General features: G+C 40.3%; 1 protein-coding gene across 7 annotated transcripts in view; it reads right to left on the bottom strand.

Moving 5' to 3' along the window:
- The window catches only part of HECW1 (HECT, C2 and WW domain containing E3 ubiquitin protein ligase 1), a 269482-nt gene that overhangs the window by 150946 nt on the left and 94203 nt on the right, over positions 1-24333 (bottom strand). For all 7 annotated transcript variants that reach the window (XM_051612722.1, XM_051612726.1, XM_051612729.1 and 4 more), the window contains one exon: positions 21998-22105. In XM_051612722.1, coding sequence (XP_051468682.1) covers positions 21998-22105 — 108 coding nt within the window. The remainder of the gene's footprint in view (positions 1-21997; positions 22106-24333) is intronic.

The following is a 24333-nucleotide window of genomic DNA, read 5'->3' as shown; positions in this document are numbered from 1 at the left end:
TGTTTTCATTTACATTAGTAGCAGTTTAATTCAAGACACCTGCTACAGCACTTCTTGAGCTAGCCTTTGATCACTTGTCTCATAAGCATAACTGAATTTCACATTAGATCATTCCTTTAAGTCCGTGTTTCTTTTTTTTTTTCCCAAGGGAGTTACCTTTGAGGACATTAGTGCCAAAAAACAGTCATCATGGACCTCTCTGTCCTCCAGCTCCTCTTGCACTTTATGTCCTTTCTTTTGTCACTCCACAAACGCTCCCAGTCAGAAGTCTGATTTATTCACATTTTCAAGTGTTAAGCTCTCTTCAGTCACTATAAGAATGTGTAACAACAACAGTTCCTTTGTGTTTAGCAGCCAGACCATGCGATACTAAAATTCAGTGTTCACTCTGATGGGGAGCGATTAGTCAGTCAAGCATGTGCCATGCAGTGTACAAAGACAGCTTTGCAATTAAGTCCTTCAGCAACAAGACATGAATATTACCAAGAAAAATACCCTTTGCACTTCGATGTAAAAGAGAAGTCAAGAGTTTAAGCCCTATTATTCACAATACCATAACAAGCCCTGCTTTTCTTCCTTAATACATTTATCACACTTCAGACTCATTCCTTGTTTCTACTGCATATCTAAAGATATTTTTAGCCTAATATTTCCATGACAACAGAGCAAGAAACGGTCAATTTGAGATGAAGAAAATTCAAAATGCTTGTAGAAGCAGTTTTCTGGTGCTCACATTGTTTCAGTTATCCACATTGTTGCTTGCTGTTGCTATTTCTAATAATAATATTAAAAAACTAATTTTGATTGATCAAGAGAATTATGAGTCATGTTATCATACACCAAAGACTGTTCTTTGCTATCATAATATGAACACCCTAATATGTACTATAGTAAGAATACTAATACTACTAATAAAAAGCTACTTTAGACTGAAGTAACAGCTCACAGAAAAGAGTAAGGAGAGATGATGTGGTACTCTGAGGCAACTGGTAATAGATTACATGTATCAAGAACGCAATGGCAAATATGACAATTCAAAGTCTTGGCTTTACTCACTGAACTACGGAGCAGAACTATTTGCAGATCATTATTTGAAAAATCTGGAAGACCAAAATTAAGGCCAGTATTCCAGGCAGTGGCATTAGAGGCAAGGATAACATATAAGGGAGCAACCCAAGGAAAAGCATGCAACCCACCCTTCACCTTAAGATTATTTGGTCTTATTTGCGAGGCACTTAATAGGTCTACATAGTATGAGGAGAAAATTAGGACAGTTGCACCTGTCTTTTGGCACAGTAGCTCTACTGAAGGCAAAAAGACAGATGGTAACAATGCAGTAGAGATTGAGATCTTTGGCACACTCATTCCTAGATTCACATTATCATCTTGCAAATACTTTATTTCTTTCCACATTATTTTTTTTCCTTCTTTGCAGAAAGGAAATGAACAATGGTGAACAATATTAAATTCTATCACGAAATACTTGTTACGTTACTAAACACAAGTGTGAGATAAACAGTAATTACCCAATGACCAAAATTTCCCACAGTTTGGTTGCTTTAAAAAACTGTGTTCTTTGAGGTCTTTTCTTAGTACACCAAAAACTTACCTGGGTCAGTCTTGTAAGCATTAATTAAACAGAGGAAAAGAGACTTCTGTGTCTTCACAACACAGAGCCATTCTCTTGTTTACACTTCCAAAGCATTTATAATTAATTGGGTTCACCCACTCAGAACCATGAGCCTTGAATAAAACCTGTATGATAGCTATGCTGTCAAGGCATGTTTTTTTCCCCTCTCCTTTTAGTTTTAGTTTTCAGTTAGTATTTAGCAAAACAAATGTTTTGCTTTACAACAGCAGGGCCTATCTTCCTTCCATTTGCTAAGAAAACATAGGCAGATAAATTGCATTCATGTTCTTCGGTTCCTGCAGAAACCTGCAAGCCACTCTGCTGGTTGGTGAAACCCTGTCAGTGTGACACCTTTGCAAACACAGTGCTGCATCTGTGTATAATGGATAAAAACTTCCCCATATTCTTTTTTAAAAAATGCCACCAGAGTTCCTGTCCTGTGTACTGCTGCTAGCTCAACAGGAATGGAAGTGTGGCATGTTCAGGTTTAGCTAGATTAAGTTTTTTCCATCGAGGACTTGTAGAAGACAAACTTAAAGCACAGCTTACCTAGGGACACACAGGAGATCCCAGAGTGGTCTGCATGATGCACAGCCCCTTCTCTAGGTCTCTTCTGTCTCTGCAAAAATGCAGTCTCTGCATATAGGGGGATCTTGGATGCTGATAACCATCATAAGATGCATCACAAAGAGAAAAGCCCTTGACACTCCAGCTTCACACACTGGTCAATCTCATTATCATGGTTCCTAATCCAATACCAGCTCACACACTGTCTGACTGTGGCCTGTGTGCTACAAATTTCAAAATCACTGCTGCTTTGTAAGATGCTGCACATATTTGCCACCACCTCCTCCATAATAAAAGGGAGGAGGAACTACATACGTCTGCAGAGAGACAGACTCACATTCCAGTGCCTCCTTTCACATGTGGCATGGATCATTCCTTCCTCAGCGCTGCTCAGGTCCCTGTTTTGCAGCAATGGGAAGGAAGCATGACCAACTCTTTTTCTAGGAACTGGGATTGTGCTCTATGTATACTTTTATCTATCTGCACGCCATTAACAATGTCTGTTGCTGGCAATAGCATATGGAATGTGCCCAGCAGCAAGCTGCATATAAGCCATAAGCTTGGTCCTACAGCACTCGGCATGTGAAATTCCTTTTCAAGAAAGCAATTCACGTGCAATTCTGCCTACAGACTTGAAGTCAAGTTGTGTCCAAGATCTCAAAGAGACAGAAAGGTGTCCATGTCCCATGAGAGGAAACTCTGAAGGGTTCAGGATCTGAATTAACTGAGAAAGATTTATATCAGAATGAGAATTAAGGCTGGAGTTAATCAGGCTTCAACTCTGTGCAATGCTTTTTGAAGATGAGTAAGAAGAAGGAAACCCCTACTCATTAGAAAAATTACATTTTAACAGGAACCACAAAGTGGAATTCTGCTTTTGACTGTAGTTGGATTCACAGCTGCATGGGATGACAGAACTGAGCCTCTCTGCTCTCTTTTAAAAAGATGAGGACAGACCCATCAAACACTGCTGCTCTTCTTAAGCTTGCCCACAAAGTCATCTTCTACAGGAAGCCTAATATGAGACTTATGTGATTCACTTCACAATTTCAACTGTAGAAGGAGAAAGGTAACTGCTGGCATCTGGTTGAGCTACTCTACTATGAAGGATTTATTACATTTTGGCTTGAGACAGCCCCTATGTGGCTGCTCAGCCATTCAGAAAACTGTTCACAAGGGCACTTTGATCAGGTGCCACTGCTATGGTACCTATTGTTAATTTGCCTGGGAATTTATAAGACAAAACAAAAGATATCAAGAAGGAAAAGATCAAAAGGCTGCTAAGAAGGAGGTATTATACCTCCTATTACTTCTCACCTTAGGGCTCCCTCTGCAATATCCTATTTCAAGATCTATTTTTTTACTTTTCTAAAATACCATTATGTTCACCATTTATTTGCAATCTAATAATTAGGGAATAAAATTGCTGTAATCACAAAATGAAACTTGACTTTTTAACACCCAGCAACTTCAAAAGTATCTTACTCAGAACCAGTAAAAAGAAGGGGCTACAAATGAGTTACCTCAAGTTGAAAGGCAAGAGAAAAAATCCTGACTGTAAAAAGACCAGTGAATTGAAGGCTGAGAGCACTGGATGAGTGTATTTGTTTTCAAGTGCAATGAAAATATGGAACTGTGGAAAAAAACTACTATGAAACAGATGCTGCATTGGTGCAGGTTAAAAAATAAGTATCTTGTAGCATATACTGCAATAAAAAGGAATGGAAATACCACATTTAAAAAAGCAAGGAGACAAAGAATCATAGCCAGCCTAGACAAGATACTCGAGAGTGAGTAAGTTTTATTCCCTAGTAAAATATATTAAAATGGACATTGGGAGATTGTAAAAAATGGTCTTCAAATCATTATTACTTCCTATTGATTATTAAACCATATACAGATGCCAGCACATTTATCACCTGAAGGTGTCTGCCAGGTGGCTCGCACTTGCACTCTGGCTTTGCACTGCACTGCTGGGACCCATGGTGGGAGCTGCAGATGTTCACTTCATTGGCTGGGCCTGACTTTTGCAAGCCTTCAGAGCTGTTGTCCTGACAGGAGCAGCTTCTGGCTTGCTCCAGCCCATCCCAGCTGAAATTGCTGCAGTCACACACTCAGGTGACAGACAGGAAACATTACTAGTTTAATTTTTTTATAGTAAAGGCTTAAGGTCTCTGTCCACAGCACGCTTTACTCCCACCAGAGTTTCTGCACTCTGAAAAAGAAACCCTAATGCAAATCATAAATAGCCTGAGCAAGACGTAAACAGCTGCTGTGTGACAACACACAGTGGGATGACTATCCAGTTCAGACTGCAGATACTCTAGACTATTTTAAAACACTGTTTTTCAGAAATAAGCTTGCAGAGAACCTAGACAAAATCTAAAGCAGAAGCAAAGGGCATCTGAAAAGAGGAAGCAGGTAGAGGAGAAAAGATGATTATGGAGTAAATTATCTTTGAATAAGAGTCAGAGTAATTGAGTTGTCAGGGTTGGAAGGGACCTCTGAAGTTCATCTAGTCTGACCTCTGCACATTTGTAATGTACTATTACTAATTTATACTTAAGTTCATGTATGTTTTTTCTCCTAATTTGCCAGCTATATATATAAAAATAGGACACTGAATCCCACTCTTGGCATTCACATTCATGCTTCCTGTAGCCCCAAGCAAGAGATTCTCACCTTTGCTACGCTATGCATGGCAATATGGAAAAAGGAAAATGCTGTGGCTCTTCCTCCCAGTCTGGAAGACAGATTGCAGCTTCCTGGGCCTGGGATAAGGCTGGCGACCTCAAGTGTCCTGCAGAAACCGGGCCACTGCTTTTCCATCTCTGGAAGAAACACACTGAGCATTCAGTTGAAATACTTCAAAGTCAGGAAACCTGGGTTCTATTTGAACCTCTCTTACTGACTTACTACAGAAGTAGTTTCACTCTTTCCTGACTTAATTTCCTCCTCTGTAAGATGAAGAAAATTATACTTCCAGCAAGCCAATCCAAATGAGAGAGGAATATGAGTGTTTTCTTGTCCTTCCATAAGCCAGTTCTCATAAGAACAGGACTGTTCTTCAGTCACAGGAGAAAAGTACTGTCTTCTGCAAAGCAATGCCCACAATGACTTTCAACATGGGCCCTAAAAAAGCGTATTAGCATCTGGGAGCACAGTCGCTCAGTAACAGTTAAATTCCTGGCAGGTATATGCTGTGGCTGGTGAATCTGCCTCTCTAGACATCAGGCACTTCTATACTGACCTGAAGGGATTGGACTGAGCAGGTCATCACAGGATTTAGCTCTACTTATTACTTAAGCTGCAACCAGTCAGGTCACACAGAAACTGAAAAGTACATTCCAAATTTCTTTTAAAGCATTTGTTTGTTCAGATGTCCCCTGTGCCTGTTTACCCTTAAATCACAGACAGGTTTGTACTTCAGAAAAATCCTGAGCTGTAACCCTGTCACTCCCAGTATTATAAATCCCACCTGGAGAGGGTAGCTTTCAGACAAGCACTGTAGTTGGCACCTTGCCCAGCGATCACAAAGGAAAAAAGAAGGAATGGAAAGTGAGACTGAAAGTTACTGATCTAACTGGCTGGATGTGGGTGCCTATAGCCAACACATGGAGGGAAATGACCATCTACTATGGAAGGAGAACTCTTTTGGGATGCAAATGGTCATGTACAACTAATGCAATAGTAACAATAACAGCCACTCTGCTAGACAAACTCTGTCAGCCCCTTACTACATAATGTAATGGAGATGCATTAACCAAACAGTTTCTTCACATCTTCTGGTGGGGTTTCACCAACATCAAGGAAACTGTCACCTCCTCACAGAAGCTGTAATAGCCTCTTGAAACCAATTTTGTTCGTTGAGATGCTAAAAAACACATCCAGGCCACCCCCCATCTGGCCTTCATAGTTCTGTAGCTTATTTGTTTTAAAACACAACCTGCAATGCCAAGAAGGTAACAAAAAACTATTTGCAGGAAACATGTTATAGTTCACTTACTAGGTCAAAAAAAACAAACTATAAAAAGAAGTTTCTGTAAATGTGGGATTTTTTTTGCAATATCAATCTTATTCACTATCACCAGTAAACATGTCCTTTTTAGCAGTTTTGAAAGCTGAACAAGACAGGGCATTGAACAGAGCCATGGATGAAGCTTTGAGGCAACAGGAGAGGAACAAGCTGTTCGAATGGTTTTTCAGTTCTAGAAGAATCGATAATGATTCCAGGATGGGTTTGCAATAGATTGGTTTGTATGGTTTTTTCCCTCCGCTACCTCTGGGAATTTGTAGTCTGAAAACCAAATATTTGAACACTCACTTGCTGTGAACTCACATAAACTAATGGATCCATCCTAGTTCATGCACACAAAACACCCAGCCTCTCGTTTTTTCAACAGACATCCTTTACTAGCACATTTACATTCCAGATCTGAAGTCTCAAATAGGCACTGAGGATACTCACATTTGTCTCGTAGTACAACAAGGCCAGCATAAGATGTGCATTTTTACCATGTCAACTTATTCTGACAAACAAAGCACATGTGCTTGCACATTGCTCACCTATATAATGCTGTCATGGACATCTAACTGCTGAGTGCCACACTAAGACTCCAAACGAGGTAAATGTATTCCCAGCATTGTTCTTTTATAGTTTTGATGGTTCATTTTTTCAACTTCTTGCTGCCCTGGAGACTGTACCTACCATCAAGTGACTGTCTGTCAGCCCTTAGTGAGGGCTGGCGTATAGTACTTTGAGTCAGCAGCCATGTAGGAATCTTGATGTCAGCCTTGACAAACTGTGGCTTCTAAAATCAAAGTGTTTTGAAGGACCAAGTAACTTTTAGACCACTGCACAACAAACACTGCTTATACATTTTGTGTTTAATTTACCCTTTTAAACATTTTCCAGCGTCTGAACTAGAGGCCTCTTCCACACTTCCTGGCAAAAGTCTGATTCATCTCGTGAAAGCTAATAGAAAAACTCCCACTGATTTCAGTGGACAGAGACCATACCTACATCTCCTCATTTCCTTCCAAAAGAAACAATTTCCTCAGCTATAATCTGTTCCTTTTACATCCACTTCTCACTCAGTCTTTCTGTCCTCCAAAATACTTATAAAACTCCTGCAATCTGTCTGTCTGAAAAGAGCCAGAAAAAAATCTGCTAAATGCACTAACAACTGGATTTATATTCCATGGTACATTACATGGACAGGTCATCTCTATCATGTACGCAATGCCACAGAAGCTTTACTTAGCATTTCATTGCATCTCAAGTGCAACAAATTTATGAAATACAGAAAAGGAAATTGATCTGCTAAAGCAAAACCAGATTATATTTTCCAAACCACACAAACCCAAAATGGTCTATTTCAGAGGCAGAAATTTTACCTTTGGTTGTATTATATATATTTAAAAGGCTTCCACTGAGTCATCTTTTAACAGAAGAAATCACAGTATGAGATTTTTAATTCATTGTAGAAGCTCAGCAAAATTCAGAGAGAAGCAGTAATTACAGAGGTACCTATTAGCAGTGCTACTGTTAAGGCTGTGTCGAGGGTTCATTACTAACCCAGTTTTCATGGTTTCACATCTCAGGCACAAAACATTCATGTACTGGCTTTAAACCACCATAGAAAATTTCATCCCAGAAGTAATTTATTTAGTTACTTTTCCTTCTTGTAAAAGTGCAAAAAGAAGAAGGGAATTAGATCTTTTTTTCCATGCTTTTCTATGAATATATACTAGGGAGAGAGTTAATAATTTTAAAACATCAAATTTGGACACCTCCAGGTGAAATTGTTAATCCCGTTTAAACTAACAGCTAGTTCTCTCAACTGCAGCAGGGACAGGACTGCAATCCCTTGAGTTCTCGAGCAGTTCAGATTCTGTTGTCAGCAGAGCTGCTCTGCAAGAGCATGTGCTTTTCTCAACTAATTTACAGCTTTCTTAAGCTTGTTCCAGTTGCAACGTAATGCAAATTAACTCAAATAGCACTGAAGGACACAGGTGTAGATTATCACACTCATGCACTGCCACAAGTCTCCCTGTTCTGAGCATTGCTATGTGTTTCTGATACAACTAGAGATGGGATCTCTTGAAGATGTTCTAGAGAGCAACTAGAAGCCCCCTGTCTAGCTGCTCACAGCCCTCAGAATTCATTCTTCACACTCATCAGCACTGGCTTAATCTCCATGTCTTCTGTAGATACAACTGCCATTGCCACTATGTCAGAATATGCACAGTACAGGATGCTGGAGCTGTAACAGCTCTGCTCTAATACTGCTGACTGAAGTGACAGCTTGCAAAGCTTATTGAGACTTTTGTCAGTATTTTTGACAACGGACCATCCCTCACAACCAGGTTAAAAAAGCTGGCCTGAGCTTCCAGGATAAAACTTTAAACTAAGCATTTAGCTTGAATTCATTCTGTCTGTGAATCTTCCGTTTTTTAAGGTAAAAATCAGAGGAAACTTGGTTCACCTGCTTGACTGCAACCTACTTTTGGTCATGGAAGTGAACATAGCTGCTGCTGAGATTACCCCTGGATAAATTTCATTATTTTCCCCTCAAGTCAGAAAGAAATTCAAACAGAAAAGCACCATGAATCCTCATGAAAATTCCTTCTGCACCAGAACATGATAAACAAAAACCTCGAGTCAGAGGCTTTCAGATAAGGTCCCACACCTGAGCTCCACACATCTCAAGTCTCTAGTTAACATGATCTGATTCAAATGCTTGCTTACATTAGCTAGCCTTGTAACACACAGAGTTTTTTAGGAATAGCACCTGGATAAGATCTAAACTACTGGAACTGGAGCAAGCAATCCAGTAATTACAACTGATTACAAGGCCAGTAATCAAACAGTCACCACCAAAAATGGTGGGGCAGTGAGAGATGACTTCTGGCAAAGAGCCAAAGCAGACAACTGATACATCATCTTAAACACTGCAGGTCACTCAGCCATGGTTGTCTCTGAACTGAGCCCCTAGAATTCAAAATGTCACTTTATGCCTTTTCTACTTTCACCTTAATAAAAAAAAAACAGGTCTGCAGTGGATTCTCTGAAATCTATGGAGCAGCTGGGGAAAAGAAACGATAAAGCCAAAGTATACTGGTACAGATAATTTATTTCTCATTCTTGTGACATGCCATGTGTAGACTTCATACAGTTCACAAAAAGAAATGAAAATACTGAATCTATTAGCTATGTCAACTTTATATTCCTCACAGGCAGCTCATGAAGCTTACCATAATATCCTGTAAACAGGAAAAGAGTTGAAAGCCTGAATTCAGAATTGTGCTAATTACAGGACATCACTTACATGTAAATCAAGAAATCTTAGGCAAGCGGAGGGAAGGAAATAGTTCAGTCTCTCCCCACAACCACGAGATGCCACAGTGTCAAATAATAAATAATCAGTGTTTTGTCAGTGAGTAGGGTTGGCTCATCCCACCTCAGGCAAACACCTTTCTTTATCAATAGTGACAGGAAAAATGCACCTGCCCTTGAACACTTCCAGGGAGGGGGCATCTACAACTTCTCAGGACAACCTGTTCCAGTGTTTCACCATCCTCACACTAAAGAATTTCTTCCTAATGTCTGAAATAAACCTACCCTGGTTTATACAGTTTAAGCCCATTGTGCTTCATCCTATCACTACATGCCCTTGTAAACAGTCTCTCCCCAGCTTTTCTGTAGCCCCTTCAGGTACTGGAAGGCCGCTACAAGGTCTCCCTGCAGCCTTCTCTTCTCCAGGCTGAACAACCTCAACTCTCTCAGCCTGTCTTTGGAGGAGAGCTGCTCCAGCCCTGTGATCATCATCATCGCCCTCCTCTAGACTTGCTCCAACAGCTCCATGTCCTTCTTATGTCGGAGGCTCCAGAACTGGACACAGTACTCGAGGTGGTGTCTTACAAGAGCAGAGGGGGAGAATCACCTCCCCTGACCTGCTGGCCCTGCTTCTTTTGATGCAGCCCAAAGTATGTATTGCTGCCTCATGTTGAGCCTGTCATCCACCAACAACCCCAAGTCCCTTTCCTCAGGGTTGTTCTCAATCCATTCTCCACTCAGCCTGTATCTGTGCTTGGGATTACCTCAAACCATGCACAGGGTATAAGAATTATGTACACTCATGTGTAAGGGTGCCCTGATCTATTAAGTTTAAGAAAAAAAATAATCATGATGAGGGTAGTCAAACAGTGGAACAGGTTGCCCAGAGGGAAACTCCATCCTGAAGACATTCAAAACTTGACTATACAGGGTCCAGAGCAACCTGCTTTAACCAGACCTACCTTGAGATGGCAGTTGGGCCAGATGACTCAAGATTTTTGAATGATCGTATTCATATCTTTCTTCTAGTATGAAGGAGCCACAAAGAGGAACTGAGATTTTCAGTATGTGTGGCGTAATAATGTTAAAAGCTGCCTTAAAATGGCCCCAGAGCAAGAAGCAAGCAGACCAGTAGCTCTTACTTTCAGAGTCTAGAGCTACAAGTGAGCTGTAACAGCTCACTCCAGGTAAGTAGACATGTCATCTCCCCACATCTCTATCTCCTACTGCTTCAGAAGTGAACAAGTACCTGTCAGGCACACAGGCTCTGCTGCCAAGGAAAAGGGAGGGTCTGGAATAAATGCTGCTGTCTGCTCTTACAGGCCTCACTGTAGCATCTGCTTTTCATAAAGACTTCAAAAAAAATTCACAAGCAGGACAACTCTTAAAAAGTGAAAGCATAATGAAATTAGCATAGATTACCTAATGAAAGGGGAAGGACAGAAAGAAGCATCATTATGAAAATTTAATTAATAAACAATTACAGCAAAAGTATCTGTTTCAAGACTGTGGTTTGGTTTGGTTTGGTTTTTATTTATAAAAAGCTATCAGCACTGAGATAAGGAAAGAAATTATACCTGCTACTAATATGGTAAAGTGAACATCTAAAGTATTGAAAGGGTTGGAGAATAGCTTGGAAGCTTGAAAACCTTATTTGTCTGAGGCTCTTAAGATCCTGTTACCAAATCAAAGACCTAGCAGAAAAATGGTTCTGCTGGGCAAAGTGTCTGAACCCTGCAGAGACACAGTAATTCATCCCTGCTGACCTCCAACTCCCCGAGTAAGTCCATTCTTGATATAAACTGTGTTCTTGACATGCGACAGTCCTAATAGCAGGAAACCTTGGACCAGGAGTAAGATGATGACAGAGCTAGATTTACCAGCTAGTTAGCAAGAAAAGCCAATTATCAAAAAGGCTTCCTGTGTCATATATGCACTTTTCCCGAAGCAGGCTGAGTTACTACAGCACTACACCATAGATATAATTCTGTCTCCCTCATGGAAGGTCAAATACGTTTTTCTGTCAAATAAAATTGTCCTAACTCCATGAGTTGGGTAAATGTTGCCATGACCACTATGAGACATGAAGAGAGTGAGAGATGGAGTGGCTGGAAAAAACAGGACAATGATACAGCAGGGTTACAACAAAATTTCTGTATTCTGTGAAGGGATTTATCCCCCTTTATACTGAGATTTTACTGTGCTATGCCTGACACCAAAGAAGAGCCCTCCAGATGCTTCACTACTGCAGTGAGGTATGGAAGAGACTTTCTTGTAGATGTGAAGCAAACTCACTACATCCATAAAGAAAAATGTTATCTTTTAAACATACACTCCAAGTTCTGTTTTGATGACTTACTCTCACAGTATGCTTTTAACAGGATTACAAAAAATAAATTAAATTCTACAAAATTAGAAATGGTAAATTACTGAAACTGATTTATTTTTAGGGCCTCTAAACTAGCAATAGGCTTGGTCAATAAACAACCTGCTGAGTTTGCTCTCTCAGGCAAGCCCTTGATGCAACTTAGCCTTTGCTCAGAGACCCATGACCCTGGGGATACAATCCCCTCCATCAGAAATACTCAAGTTTCATGGTGCTGAGATCTGACACTGACAAGACAGCCTCCTTGTCTCCTGACAAATTTTGCATCCATTAATTGAATTTACATCCTTAATAATAAAAATCTGAACACAGTACCTTTTATTATTATTATTTAGTAATAAAATAATTGAAACAAGGCTTAAGTACCTTACCACTCTTTACAGTAAATATGACATTTTGATGCACATACTGATACCCTTTCCAATCACTGCTACTTCCCACTTCCACTGCATTTGTCTTTTGTTTTTCTACAAAGATAAAACCACCTGGGCCAATGCCTGCACCTTGGCTCTGAGCATGGCTGTACATGAAAGGTGCTGGGCCTGATGGCATGCAGGGGCTGCGTGCAAGCACTTCCTACTGAATTCAGTGGGGACCAACTTGGCTTGCAGCAGCTTCAGAAACATGCCCAGTGGAAGTATCCAAGGGGAGCCCTTGTGCAATGGAAGAAAGCAGGGGGATCTACCTTCCACGAAAATCCCACCAAATCCCCAAATATAATCCAAAGTAAACTTTCCAGATGCATTTAAGAGTGGCAAAGACTAAGCCATTTGTGAGTAAGAGATGACACTGTAACCCCCTACTATCAATATATTATCAATCATAAACCAACATTATCAAAGTTAAATAAATTCTGTGACTTTAGCACCCATGGTGCGGAATACTAACATCCAAAGTTCAAAGCACCAAAACAACAGGCATCTGCTCATGCATTATCAAATGCTGGGTTAGGTGAGAAAAACACAGCTACTGGCCACACCACTGGATTTGAGGAACCTTTCTTCAGTTCCTCAAGATCACGATACGTACTGTGGTATCCTGAGGAATACCAAAGCTAAAGCAGAAGACACGCTTCATGTACTGCAGTTCTGATTCTAAAGCAAAAAGGTGTCTCAGAATATTGCTGACATAACTGGAAGAGCAAAGTGAACTGCAGGCGAACTCCTATTTTCAAACTTTGGCATTCTACATTAAGACTCCTCCAGACCCAAAGTGAAGATGTACCATTCCCCATGGTACACTGTCAGGTAAAGAGTGGTCTGATGGCTCCTCCTTAAATTACTCAGGAACAACTGCATGACCAACAAGTGACTCCAGAAGTGCTGAAGTATGTAGACCCTACCTGGTATCTATCTTCAGTGGGATCTGCAGAAGAGGGAGTGGTGCAGGACAGATCAGAAGTTATAGGTGCCCACAAATTTTCATGCTGGGACCACGGAAAGCTGTGCATTCCCAGCTACTGACAGACTGAAGTGGGAACTGCTGTAAGTACCAGACAGCCTCTTTTTGATCTCCTGGCAGTGACAACACTACTGGCTGCTCCCCATTTCTTACCTGTTAAAGGGTATTAAGCAGTACGCCCCTGCTTGGAAAGAGTGAACTCTTTTCATCAACTTTATCCTTACCTTAAAATCAAACAAGCCTGAAATAAGGCCAGTGTCACCCAAAAAACAGTCACAAATTTCTGTGTCCTCCCAAAACTCCCAAGTTAGAAGAGTTAGTCGAATTAGGAACTGAACAGATGTATGCAAGAAAAACGATAGTGGGGATGGAGAAAACAATGCAATAAATGAAGGAGAAGAGAAAGGGAAAGTGATGTGATTTTATTATCCCCTTGTTGTCAAGCATCTTCTTCCCAAGACACAAAACGATATGGTGTTGCATCTCACAATGGGAGGCACATATTGTGCTTCTGGTACCACTTGGCACTAGTTTGCACCTGACCTGGGGGCTGACCATCCTCACCAGGCTGCACTCTGGGACATAAGATGACCCTCATTCCAGCATAAAAGCTTTCAATAACTCTGTTCCTTAAAGAACAAAAGGAAAAGGAACATACCATGCAACAAGGCACACTTATTTTCAGAGTACAACTTTTAAGTAATTCCCACTAGTTTGGCCTGCAAACAGACTAGAAATAGACTAAAAATACTAGATGAGACACTAAGCAGGGAGTATGAAAACTCAAGTCTTATCTGCAGTTGTACCCATTCATTGCCAAGTCTTCTCTTCACTCTGTGACTCTCTTTCTACCTCTCACCTTTTAATCTACTTTCCCTATCTCAGCTTTGAAGCCTAGCTCTCAAACACCTGCATTGAACTCAGACCTTTAGAAATCTGACATTAGCTCTTAAGGACAGAAACTATTTTAGTACATATAAAATAAGATCTACTCTTCACAGGAGACACTAGACAGTACTGTAACAAAAAAAAAAAAAAAGGCAACTAATAAAAATTTGAAAATTAACATGCAAGAACAGATCTGTGCATCCAAACCACATCCAAATGCCACAAGGTGCAGTGTAACTGACACTAAAACTTCAGCTAAATGTTACCACAACTTCCTGACTACTGTCTTGGGAATTAGATGATGTCCAGTCTCTGATGTATTGATACAATGTCTGTGCTTGTTTAAGGCTAAGTAGCTGAGAAAAGAACACAAAAGCTGTGGTCTCTGTGACTGGGAACCATGGCTTAGTGAAGAAAGATTTGCTCTGACTTTAGCATGCCTAAGATCAGGCATTATTTCTCATTTAAAACTTTCCAGTTCACCTTAAGAGAGCTTTAGAAACTCCTGTTACCAACCTATCAGAGCTCTCACTTCAATCTCACCTTTGTGCAAGCAGAGATTTTGTAATTTCTTTAAGCTTTGCCATGAAAAGCTGAGAGCAGATACTGCTGGGACCAACATGGCTGTTCCAGCAGAGTGTCACCAAGGACACATGCTGCAAGACAAGCAACTTCTTCCCCATGTGGAAATGAATAAGCAAACAGCCCTGATCTCCACACCACAAACAAAGTATGTCCAAGTGTCAAAACAAGTTGTGGAAAGGGAGAGAAAACCAGAAAAATTCGATTCGCAGACAAGTCTCCCTGTTAAGCTACCACACTGCAACCATGCAGGAAGCTGAGAAATAGCTGTGTAATGTCTTGTGTGGATTGACCTATGTTTCCCTTTATGACAGGTTGTTGCCTACAATCCTGGCACAGAATGACTTTGTAAGAGAAAAACTAATGCAACAACAGCAAAGATTAAAGAGTGGATCAAAGGATCCAAAGTAAAAGGTTTTTGAGGAACCTCTACAGCCCTGAACTGGGAAATGCCTTCATGCACGCTCAGATGGTTCTCCTCTTCCCAAAGCTAAGCCTGGCTCAGATATGAATATTAAACTCCTGTAAGGAGCCTGCCAGGCTCAGGAACAGAAGGAGGAATTTTAAAATTGTGTGTAGGGTGTAAGTTAACTGAAACACATCAGTTAGACTACAAGGTTTGCAAAGAGATGAAGAGAAAGAAACTCAAAAGTATGTGTTCCGTGGGAGAGAGACAAGCAGTAGATGCTCCTTTCAGGGCACAAAGCCTCTCCTATAGCTTCACACTTCCCCCCCCCGACACCTTTAACCATTCTGCTAATAGTCTTCACACTATTAAAGGTGCTTCTGTTTTGCTCCAGTTTTTACCATCTGTGGACTCCTGAAGGTTAAAGTCGTGCAGCATATTGTAATTTGCTCAAAGGTATAGCAGAATGGACTTCAACAGCCTGACTCTATATCCTCTCCTCACACACTGTATGAAAGAGTGGAGCGTATATGATTTGAGACACACTGGGGTAATGAAAATGGCTACAGGAAATTGTATTAGTCTGCTGGAGCTGTCAACAGGCTGTCAGGAAAAGTAAAACTTCACAAATAATCCAGCTTCTTAAAGCTTTTGTTGATACAACTGTGTGGCATTTATTTGGAAACATCTGAGGCTACAACATCCTTTGTACCTTGAAAGTGTCCCATATATTGGCTTCCTAAAGGAATGCAAAAGATAGGTTTTCTAGAGAGAGCTTCAGATGAAAGGGCTGATTGTCACTTTTGGGGACATTTCTGTACTTACTCCATAAATACACACACATGTATGGCATATATGGACCATGATCTAGAACATATGCGTTCTACCTGCAGATGTACCAGGATCTCTCAGACCTCTGACTTTAGTTGCATGCTTTTTTTTTACCATTATTTTCCTCCTAGTCAACAGGACTAAATAACTATAAATTCTGCTCTCTGCAAGGCCTATAATCCCTCTTTGCTACCAGTAAAAATGCAGCAACAACAGCAACAAAGTAAACACGCAACTGCTGCATAAGCTTCTGCATGAAAGTGCCACACAGATGACTGGCTACACTTCAAAATGGTTTTCTTAGTTGCCAGGTGGTGAAACAATCTACAGAAAGGCCAGTAGACTAACAGGAGTCTCAGGCACTTGGCTGTTTTCAGTGCAATTCTGAAGTGTTGAAACTCTTCTTATAATTTTAAGGATATGGTAGTTTATACTACACTTACAGGACAAGGCTGAGCACCTCAGTGAAACAATCTCTTGTACACTCTGTATTGCTGTATAAGCCACAAAAGTGTGCCAGAAATCTCAGTGAAGCACAGCATGTTCACTTTCTTGGAAAAGCCATCATAGGCTGGTTCTTTCACTGCAGTGCCTTCCAAGCCTCAGTACAAAGTATACCTCCCTGGTGGCACATAGCCTGTCTTCCCTCCTCCTTCCTCTCTCCAAACCCCAACCATTGCATGCTTACAGTGGGTGGTTACTCCTTGTCACTGGCTGTCATAAACACTCAAATCACCAGACTTCTGCAGAAATGCAAAACTGGCCGGAGTGCAACATTGCCTCTGCAGCTGTTCAGGCTTTTTGTTTGCTGGGTATTAATAAGAGGTGAGTTCTGTTCTGCTGGCATTTGTGCTCTAATTTGGAAGCAATTCCCTCTCTGGGTCACACCAATTACGTAACTGTCTGGCAACATTATGGTCCAAGTTTGCGATACGCAAAGTGAAAAGGCACACAAGTCCTGGGAAGACAAAAGTCATTTTCAAGGTGAAAAAGTACATGACTATAAAACAAACACAAACTTTAAATGATATCTGAAAATGCTGTATGGGTACGTGTTAAGAAATTACCTTTGTTTTGAAAAGTGGTAGGGCTTGTCCATGAAACGAACAACATACTCATACCAACTGTGCGTGAAGTGGTTAATAGAGAGCATCTGTCATTCATTTAATTGCTGGCCCGGTGTTAAACCTTGACAGATTTCCTAGATGGTCTTGTACCAGGCCATCAGCAAATTCAAAAGCAACATGCATTTTGCCCAAATACCTCCAAAACACAGAAGCATGTTCCAAAAAGTGAAAGTGTTTTGTGTTGTCATTGAACTACCACACAAAAAGCATTTTTCTAGCCTAGTGAGATTTTAAATATAACTGACAAAGTAACTCTTAATGACTCAGATGGGCAACTCACTGCAAATACAGTGAAAGTAGAGCTTAAACACAGAATCACTAAATTGTCAGAGTTCGAAGGGACCTCTAGAGATCATCTAGTCTATCCCCCTGCTAACAGAGGATTGCCTAGAGCACATTACTCAGGACTGCATCCAGATGGGTCTTGTATATCTCCAGAGAAGGGGACTCCACAACCTCTCTGGGCACCCTGCTCCAGTGCTCTGTCACTCTCACTGTAAAGAAGTTTTTTCTCATATTTAAATGGAACTTCCTACGCTCCAGTTTGTGCTCATTGCCCCTTGTCCTGTCACTGGGAACTACTGAAAAGAGTCTGGCTCCACCCTCCTTGCACCCACCCTTTAGAAACCTGTAGGCATTAATAAGGTCTCCCCTCAGACTTCTTTTCTCCAGGCTAAAGAGTCCCAGCTCTCTCAGCCTTTCCTCATAAAGGAGATGCTCCAATCCCCCATCTTTCTTGCCCTTCGCTGGACTCTCTCTAGTAGTTCCCTGTCGCTCCTGAACTGGGAACCCCAGAACGGGATGCAATATTCCAGATGTGGCCTCACCAGGGCAGAGTAGAGGTGGAAGCATCTGAGAAGGATCTGAAATTGCAGAATTTCAGTTTTATAAAAGCACAAGAAGTTCAGTTAACACAAAAATGTTTTCAATCTCTTGCCACACTTTCCTTTGTGTTCTCCACTCCTGATGCACTTCTGCAAATCTCTCACAATATTGCTAGTTTCTTCTCTTTATAGTGTTACTAAGTGGACAATTTCTAGTGTGGTCCTCCAGGCTGATGATTTTTGCCAGTAGTTATCATTACAGCTGCATCTGATAGAAAATTTCTGTTGTGATAATCTGCCACCACAAAGAAAATAACTTCCGGCCACTTTTGCCTTTACTTACTCTTATTTCAGGACCCAGATGATCACATACAAATAACTCTCTACAGCAGTTAAATGTCAAGTTTTTGTTAAGTACCTGAACAGTGGTTTTATGTATAATGAGTACAGGTTACATAGTTAGAGTGTCGTATTTAATTTGCTTGTTAATTTAAAAAATGCAGTAAGCAAAGAATAACTAATTGGGGAACATTAAAGCTTTGGAAAAAAATACTCCCAAGTACATTACATGTGCCTCCAGATTTAAAATATAGAAAAGGAGTAATAATTCTATATTTACTTGACCTCATTCCTAATGCTTCTTTTTTTTCCCCCCACGTTAATGGGAATTGCACTATCGCAAATCAGACAATTCTTAATACCTTTCAATTTTCAAGTTCCCTCATATAGCTCTTTAATAAAAGTTCAAAAATGTCTTTCTAAGCTCTTTATGTCAAAGTGGCTGGCTGGCCACAGCATAAGGTAATTTCCTTAAATGTGGTACAAAAACACACATGGAGTGTAAAGTCAAAGAAAAACTCTTGACTCCTGAGGCTGGACAGGATGATTCCCATGATCCCCCAACATGAAGCCTATTATACCTCACACAATAGTACCACCAAAAATGTTAAACCTTTATACATTTCAAGGACCGGAAGCAAACAAGTTTGTGTGGGGTAACTTAAGTTCTTGGGAACTTTAAATGCTCTATGTAAGGCTGATTTTTTATTTAGCCATACTGTGATTTCCCCTTCATTGTGGCTCCTGACAGCTACGATGGGCCAAACACTGCAGTGTATACCCTAATGTTTTCTGAAGCACTAAATGGTTGATAAATTGCCCACATTTACTCACGTGAACAGAGACCTAAGTACAGTTAATTGCAGCAAAGGCAGAAATTAAGGCCTGCTTTTACAAGTAAGCTACTCTGTTTTATAGAGAATTAATGCTATAATCAGCAGGACTCCAATCAATAGCAAGTTTAGGAAAGTACAACATAATTAATAGAAAAACAATACAGATATCTTGAAAATAAATTACCACATCTTAGCTGCTTACTACATGCCTTGACAACCACTAAATAAAAAGACCACCCATTTTAGAAACTGCCAGACCTACAGACTAACAGAAGCTGGGAATACTTCAGCTGGAAGTCACACTAACACTTACTTACCTTTATATGCAACTCAAGTCTAAACCACTGGCCATTTTTGGATACGGGACACTAGGTCAGGTTAACGTTGGATCAACACAGTAATTCTTATATCACATTACCCCTGAACCACTGAATATACCCTTGCCCTATCCTCTAGGTTCTCTCAGTTCTGTAGTGAATGACAAGAAAAAGAAAATAGAATTCCTAGGTGAACTGGATTTTGATAAGCAGTATCTTTCTGATTCCTGCAAATAACACCATATTGTGTGCTATGAAACATAAGAGGAATAAATTATCTCTGTCCAAAGAAGAAAAGACTACAGGAAGGTGGTTTACATTGTCCTGTTTGGATAGAAAATACATGAGGTTTTCAGATACTGGAGATTTTAACATAACATTTAATGCAAAGCTGTGTACTTTCATATATAAGTCTCAGTAATGAGCAGGAACCTTAAATATGCCTTTAGATATACAAAAAATTTCACTGCTTTAACTTGCCACTTCTGTAGTGAAGTGGCTATACAGTATTCACATGTGCTGTATTTACTACTGCCTACTTAATCTTCTGCTACTTTAATTCTGGACAGAGCAATGATTTGTTCTTGATGATTGCACTGGTACCTAACCTCAGGGCTGAGATTCACAACCTAACAATAGCAGCAGAACAAATGACCAAGAGGCAGCAACTCATCAAGCCTGGCATGCCCAACTACAGTGTAGTACGACTTAGTTTTAAGTACCAGTGAAGGATGGTTATGCTAAGTTGCATTTTCTTACAACAGGGCAAGTGAAGAATGTACATGCAATTAATTAACAGCTACTACGTCTCAGCTAATGGGGGCAACTTATTAAGCTGACAATTCATTGCACAGCTGAGCTCTTAATGAAATGCAGCCCACCTGAAGAGGCTTTCTCCTAAGCATTTCTCATGTTGCCCCTCTTTCCTCTTGTGAATTAGGCAGGAAAGCTACCACCAGCCCAGCCCCATTTCCTCCCTTCCTCAATAAACAGAGGTACTAAAGCCTTTTCAAAACCCAGTTCTTGGGACTTTATATCTCCTCCTCACACTTCTTTAACAGCTGAAAGAAAGCACAATCAGTCAGCTGCAAATTAGAATCTGCTTTAAAGGTTAGATCCTGTAATGTATTTCTGCCCCAAACCAGTGTTCTTATGCATTAAACAATTTCCCATAAATGCATTCAAAAAAAACCCAAAAAACAACTAACAGGATAAAAGCATCCTATCTGCCCTGTAGACATTTTAGCAGCTCCCTTAATTCTTTACAACATTCTCAATTGAACTTAACACTAGGAATTATGGACCATCAGCAATGCTTTGTAGTGCACAGATAACCCATTTCTAGGAGAGTATCTGTAAAATGCCTGTTTGTAGTATCCCTGCTGATACCAGATACTTAAGGTCAAAGTAATAGATTAATCTAATAAAACACTATTCATAATCTTTCCAGATCCTTTAGAATTCAGGTTGTATCAAGGAAGCCCTTCACTGCTCTCAGATTCAGACAGTCTTAAACAGATGTACCTGACTGTCATGCAATTCATATATGCTTTTACAAAACTTCTGAATTCTGCTCCACCCGCTAAGGTAGATAATTGGAAACATTCAATACAATTGAAAAACTGAAATTGTTGCATGCTAGGCTTCTTTGTGTTTAACTGCTCCTTAAGGGTACATGTAGCTCTTTCACCACAGAAATTTTGCTATAGATCTCAGTCCAGCCTTTTGAGTACCTTTTTCTGTTCTCCAAAAACAACCATGAATTCCATTCACACTAGCACATGTAACTCCGAAAGGAGGAAGCACCCGAATGGTCAGGTTCACTTTGGTCAAGGATGTGGGACAGCCAAGTCTGGACATGTTAACTTGCCCACAACAAGGTACACAGTATTTTGCAGAAGCAAATCCAGTGTTACTGTATTTTGATTTCTAAAAGGGTGGAAAAGAGTTACACTGCATTGCATCAGATGGCCTGAGTAATATATGAATATAATGAGGAAGAACAAATTTGTAATCAGTGTACTTTGCTGCAGCTATGTATTATTATACTGCTACCAGTCTAGGTGGTAATCAGAACCCTTTTTAGCTCTGAATCCACCTGAATCTGGTGGAAGCTGGATGAACCATGAAGTCTTCCAATTAAAAGTGAGTATGAATCACCCTGGAGTGAGTTTATGCCCCTGAGATCCTCTTTTGCTTAATACTATCTTAAAGTTAATTCAGCTCATTGCTAATCATATAGTCCAGATAACAGCAAATGGATTAAACTACTTATTTGTAACTGTATAAAAACCGACATGTAAATAATTCAATGTCCACTAAATATATTTGCTTGCAGGAACAGTGGTTTTCTACCCAATAGATTGTTGTTGTTCCTCTCAATACATTCAAAGATTTTTGTAACATTTTTGGCTTTCCTAAAGGATATATTGGGCATAAAAACAACTTAAGAACAACTTAAGTAGTTCAATTATCTTCCTCCAGTGACTGATCTATATTGTAGCAGGATTCAAAAAGTACTTACGCTCAACAAAGTAAGAGCTGGCATCAATCTTCCAGATAATCTGACCACGGTGAGAGCCATTGACACCACGGTTCTTGTAGTCCAAAAAGTTTTCAGACAAGACCTCATCTATAAACAAAGAAAACAGTTTCATCAAATGCCTGTTTCAGTGACATTCATAGCACAGAGTCAGGCTAAAAATATGCCTTTGGCTTGACAGAACATACTAGAGCTGCTAGACAGCTTGGCACCACATGTTGAGAAATCAGTTTTTTCACTCACTTATGTATTTGAAAAGTTTGTAAAAAGTCACAGCTTTTCCTGAAATGTAATTTTAAAAATACATCCCTATAAAATAATAAAAAATGAAAACATCTAGCTTAGCATAGATGAACCCCTTCCCAATTAAACATAATTATCTATCTGTAACAGAGAATGGCAGCAAAAAACAATCCCCCCCTTGCATCAACTCTTCCCTTAAAAATAACCCCACAGAAAACAGTTATGTGTAGACATCTGTACTACACTCACTTGTATCACAACACGTGCTTATTTCTTGCAGTGTACAGTGAAGGATATTTATTTTTAAAGAATCCCACTCACTGGGTGCCTTCACAGCTCTTGGCCTCCAAATCCAAATGACTGGTAACAAAATGATGTCGCTTTGCAGTGTTCCACTAGCAGCTGTCAGCCTACCAAGCTGATCTTCAGAGAAGTCAAGAGGTCATCTATAAAAATGAATAATCTCTAAAATAGTTGCTGAAAACCAAGGCTGAGGAAGCAACTGCCTTGCAGGCAGAGGGCTGCATGTAAATAAAAGGTGGACAGGTAGCGAGCCTGAGAAAGTGGCCTTCTGGTTGAAAATCAAACGAATTTTTAGTCTGCTTCCAACCTTCATATTGGACTGCTTCAACAAGCTCTTTTCCAGAGCAACCTGCAAGCCCTGCACAGTGTAGATGTGAGGGAACACATCCCGGCCTTGAGGCAAGAGCCTGATTCTTGACCCTTTTTTATTCAACAGCTTAAAAACCAGCCAGGGATGCTGGGCTGCAGCCCCAGGCCCATGCTCACAGCCTTATGACAGACTTTCAAGCAAACAAAAAAGCACATGCTGCCACCATACCAGGCTAGCACTTAGGGTTTTCATTGTCACTAAGTACAAACAGTGCAGCAAAAATAGACACATAGAGACATATACAGCCTATTAAGGGGGAGTGGGGCTTATGGGCCGTGCCCTGTGTGAGCCCAAAATGGTGATGAACTCAAGCGGCTGAAGCAGCGACCCAGGGTGGGCCCGGCCATGGCTTCATCGCTCTGGCTTCAGGGGGATGAAATGGATTTTGCATCTGTGCCCTGCCGAAACAGCTGCCATCTCTGCCTGCTGAGACCAGACAGCAACTTCCCGGATTTCCCCTCTCAGCAATGAGGAGAGTTTTAATTTTAACAGAGATTCGTACAAACACACTTTAACCAACTCAACCTTACTATGGAAGTGGTCCTGGGTGGGTGATGAGATTCAGTTTTGAAGACAATTGAATTATTAGTTGCTCTAAAAGCTGAGGAAAGATGTGAACCACTCAACCAGAGATTAAAATACATCACTTGTAAACACTGTGAAGCACTTGCTTTCTTATCACAGAGGTCAACAAGAAAACAAAGATTATGCCACACAACAAAGGACAACATATCTGAGGATGGATTGGCTGTGTGACCAAGTGCAGAGCAGACAAGGAAGCCCAACTGACAAAGTCAAGAAACTCAGACTAACAGATTATATATCTATCTGTATATATATATATATATATGTATATGCACAGACACACACACACACACAGACAAATGTTAAGCAAAGTAGACTTAAAAATTGAAGGAAACTACACTGGCACTGAAATAAAAAAGCAGCAGACTCCAACATTGTCCCGTTGGTTTTACATAGCTGCACTCTCACAGGAGGAAGGTAAGTGGGCTACCAACACTGACCCCTTCGGTGCCACTTTCTTGAGAGATTTACAACAGAAATCCTTTTAAAGAGGTCATGAATGATTGCAATGGATAATTATAAATGGCAGTGCTATCTATAACACATTTTCCCTTTTGCTGACTTCCTAATTGTCAGTAATTATTTCCCTAGCTGTGTTTCATGCTCTGCATTGAAGTGGAAATCTTTCAGCACATTCACAAGGTTTATCTCTGAGGTAACTCTTCAACGGCAAAATCCTCTTGTATGATTTCTGTTCTTCCTCTGTACTTAATAGCTGGTTCTACCTTCTTTAAAATGCCAAATTATATGCGTATATATATAAAGGACAGTGTGCGGGTTTGGTTTGGTGGGATTTTTTTGGTAGCAGGGGAAGGGC

The sequence above is a fragment of the Apus apus genome, chromosome 2 (assembly GCF_020740795.1).
Source record: "Apus apus isolate bApuApu2 chromosome 2, bApuApu2.pri.cur, whole genome shotgun sequence".
NCBI lineage: Eukaryota > Metazoa > Chordata > Aves > Apodiformes > Apodidae > Apus > Apus apus.
Note: the sequence above shows the minus strand (reverse complement) of the source record. Positions and strands in the feature narration are given on the sequence as shown.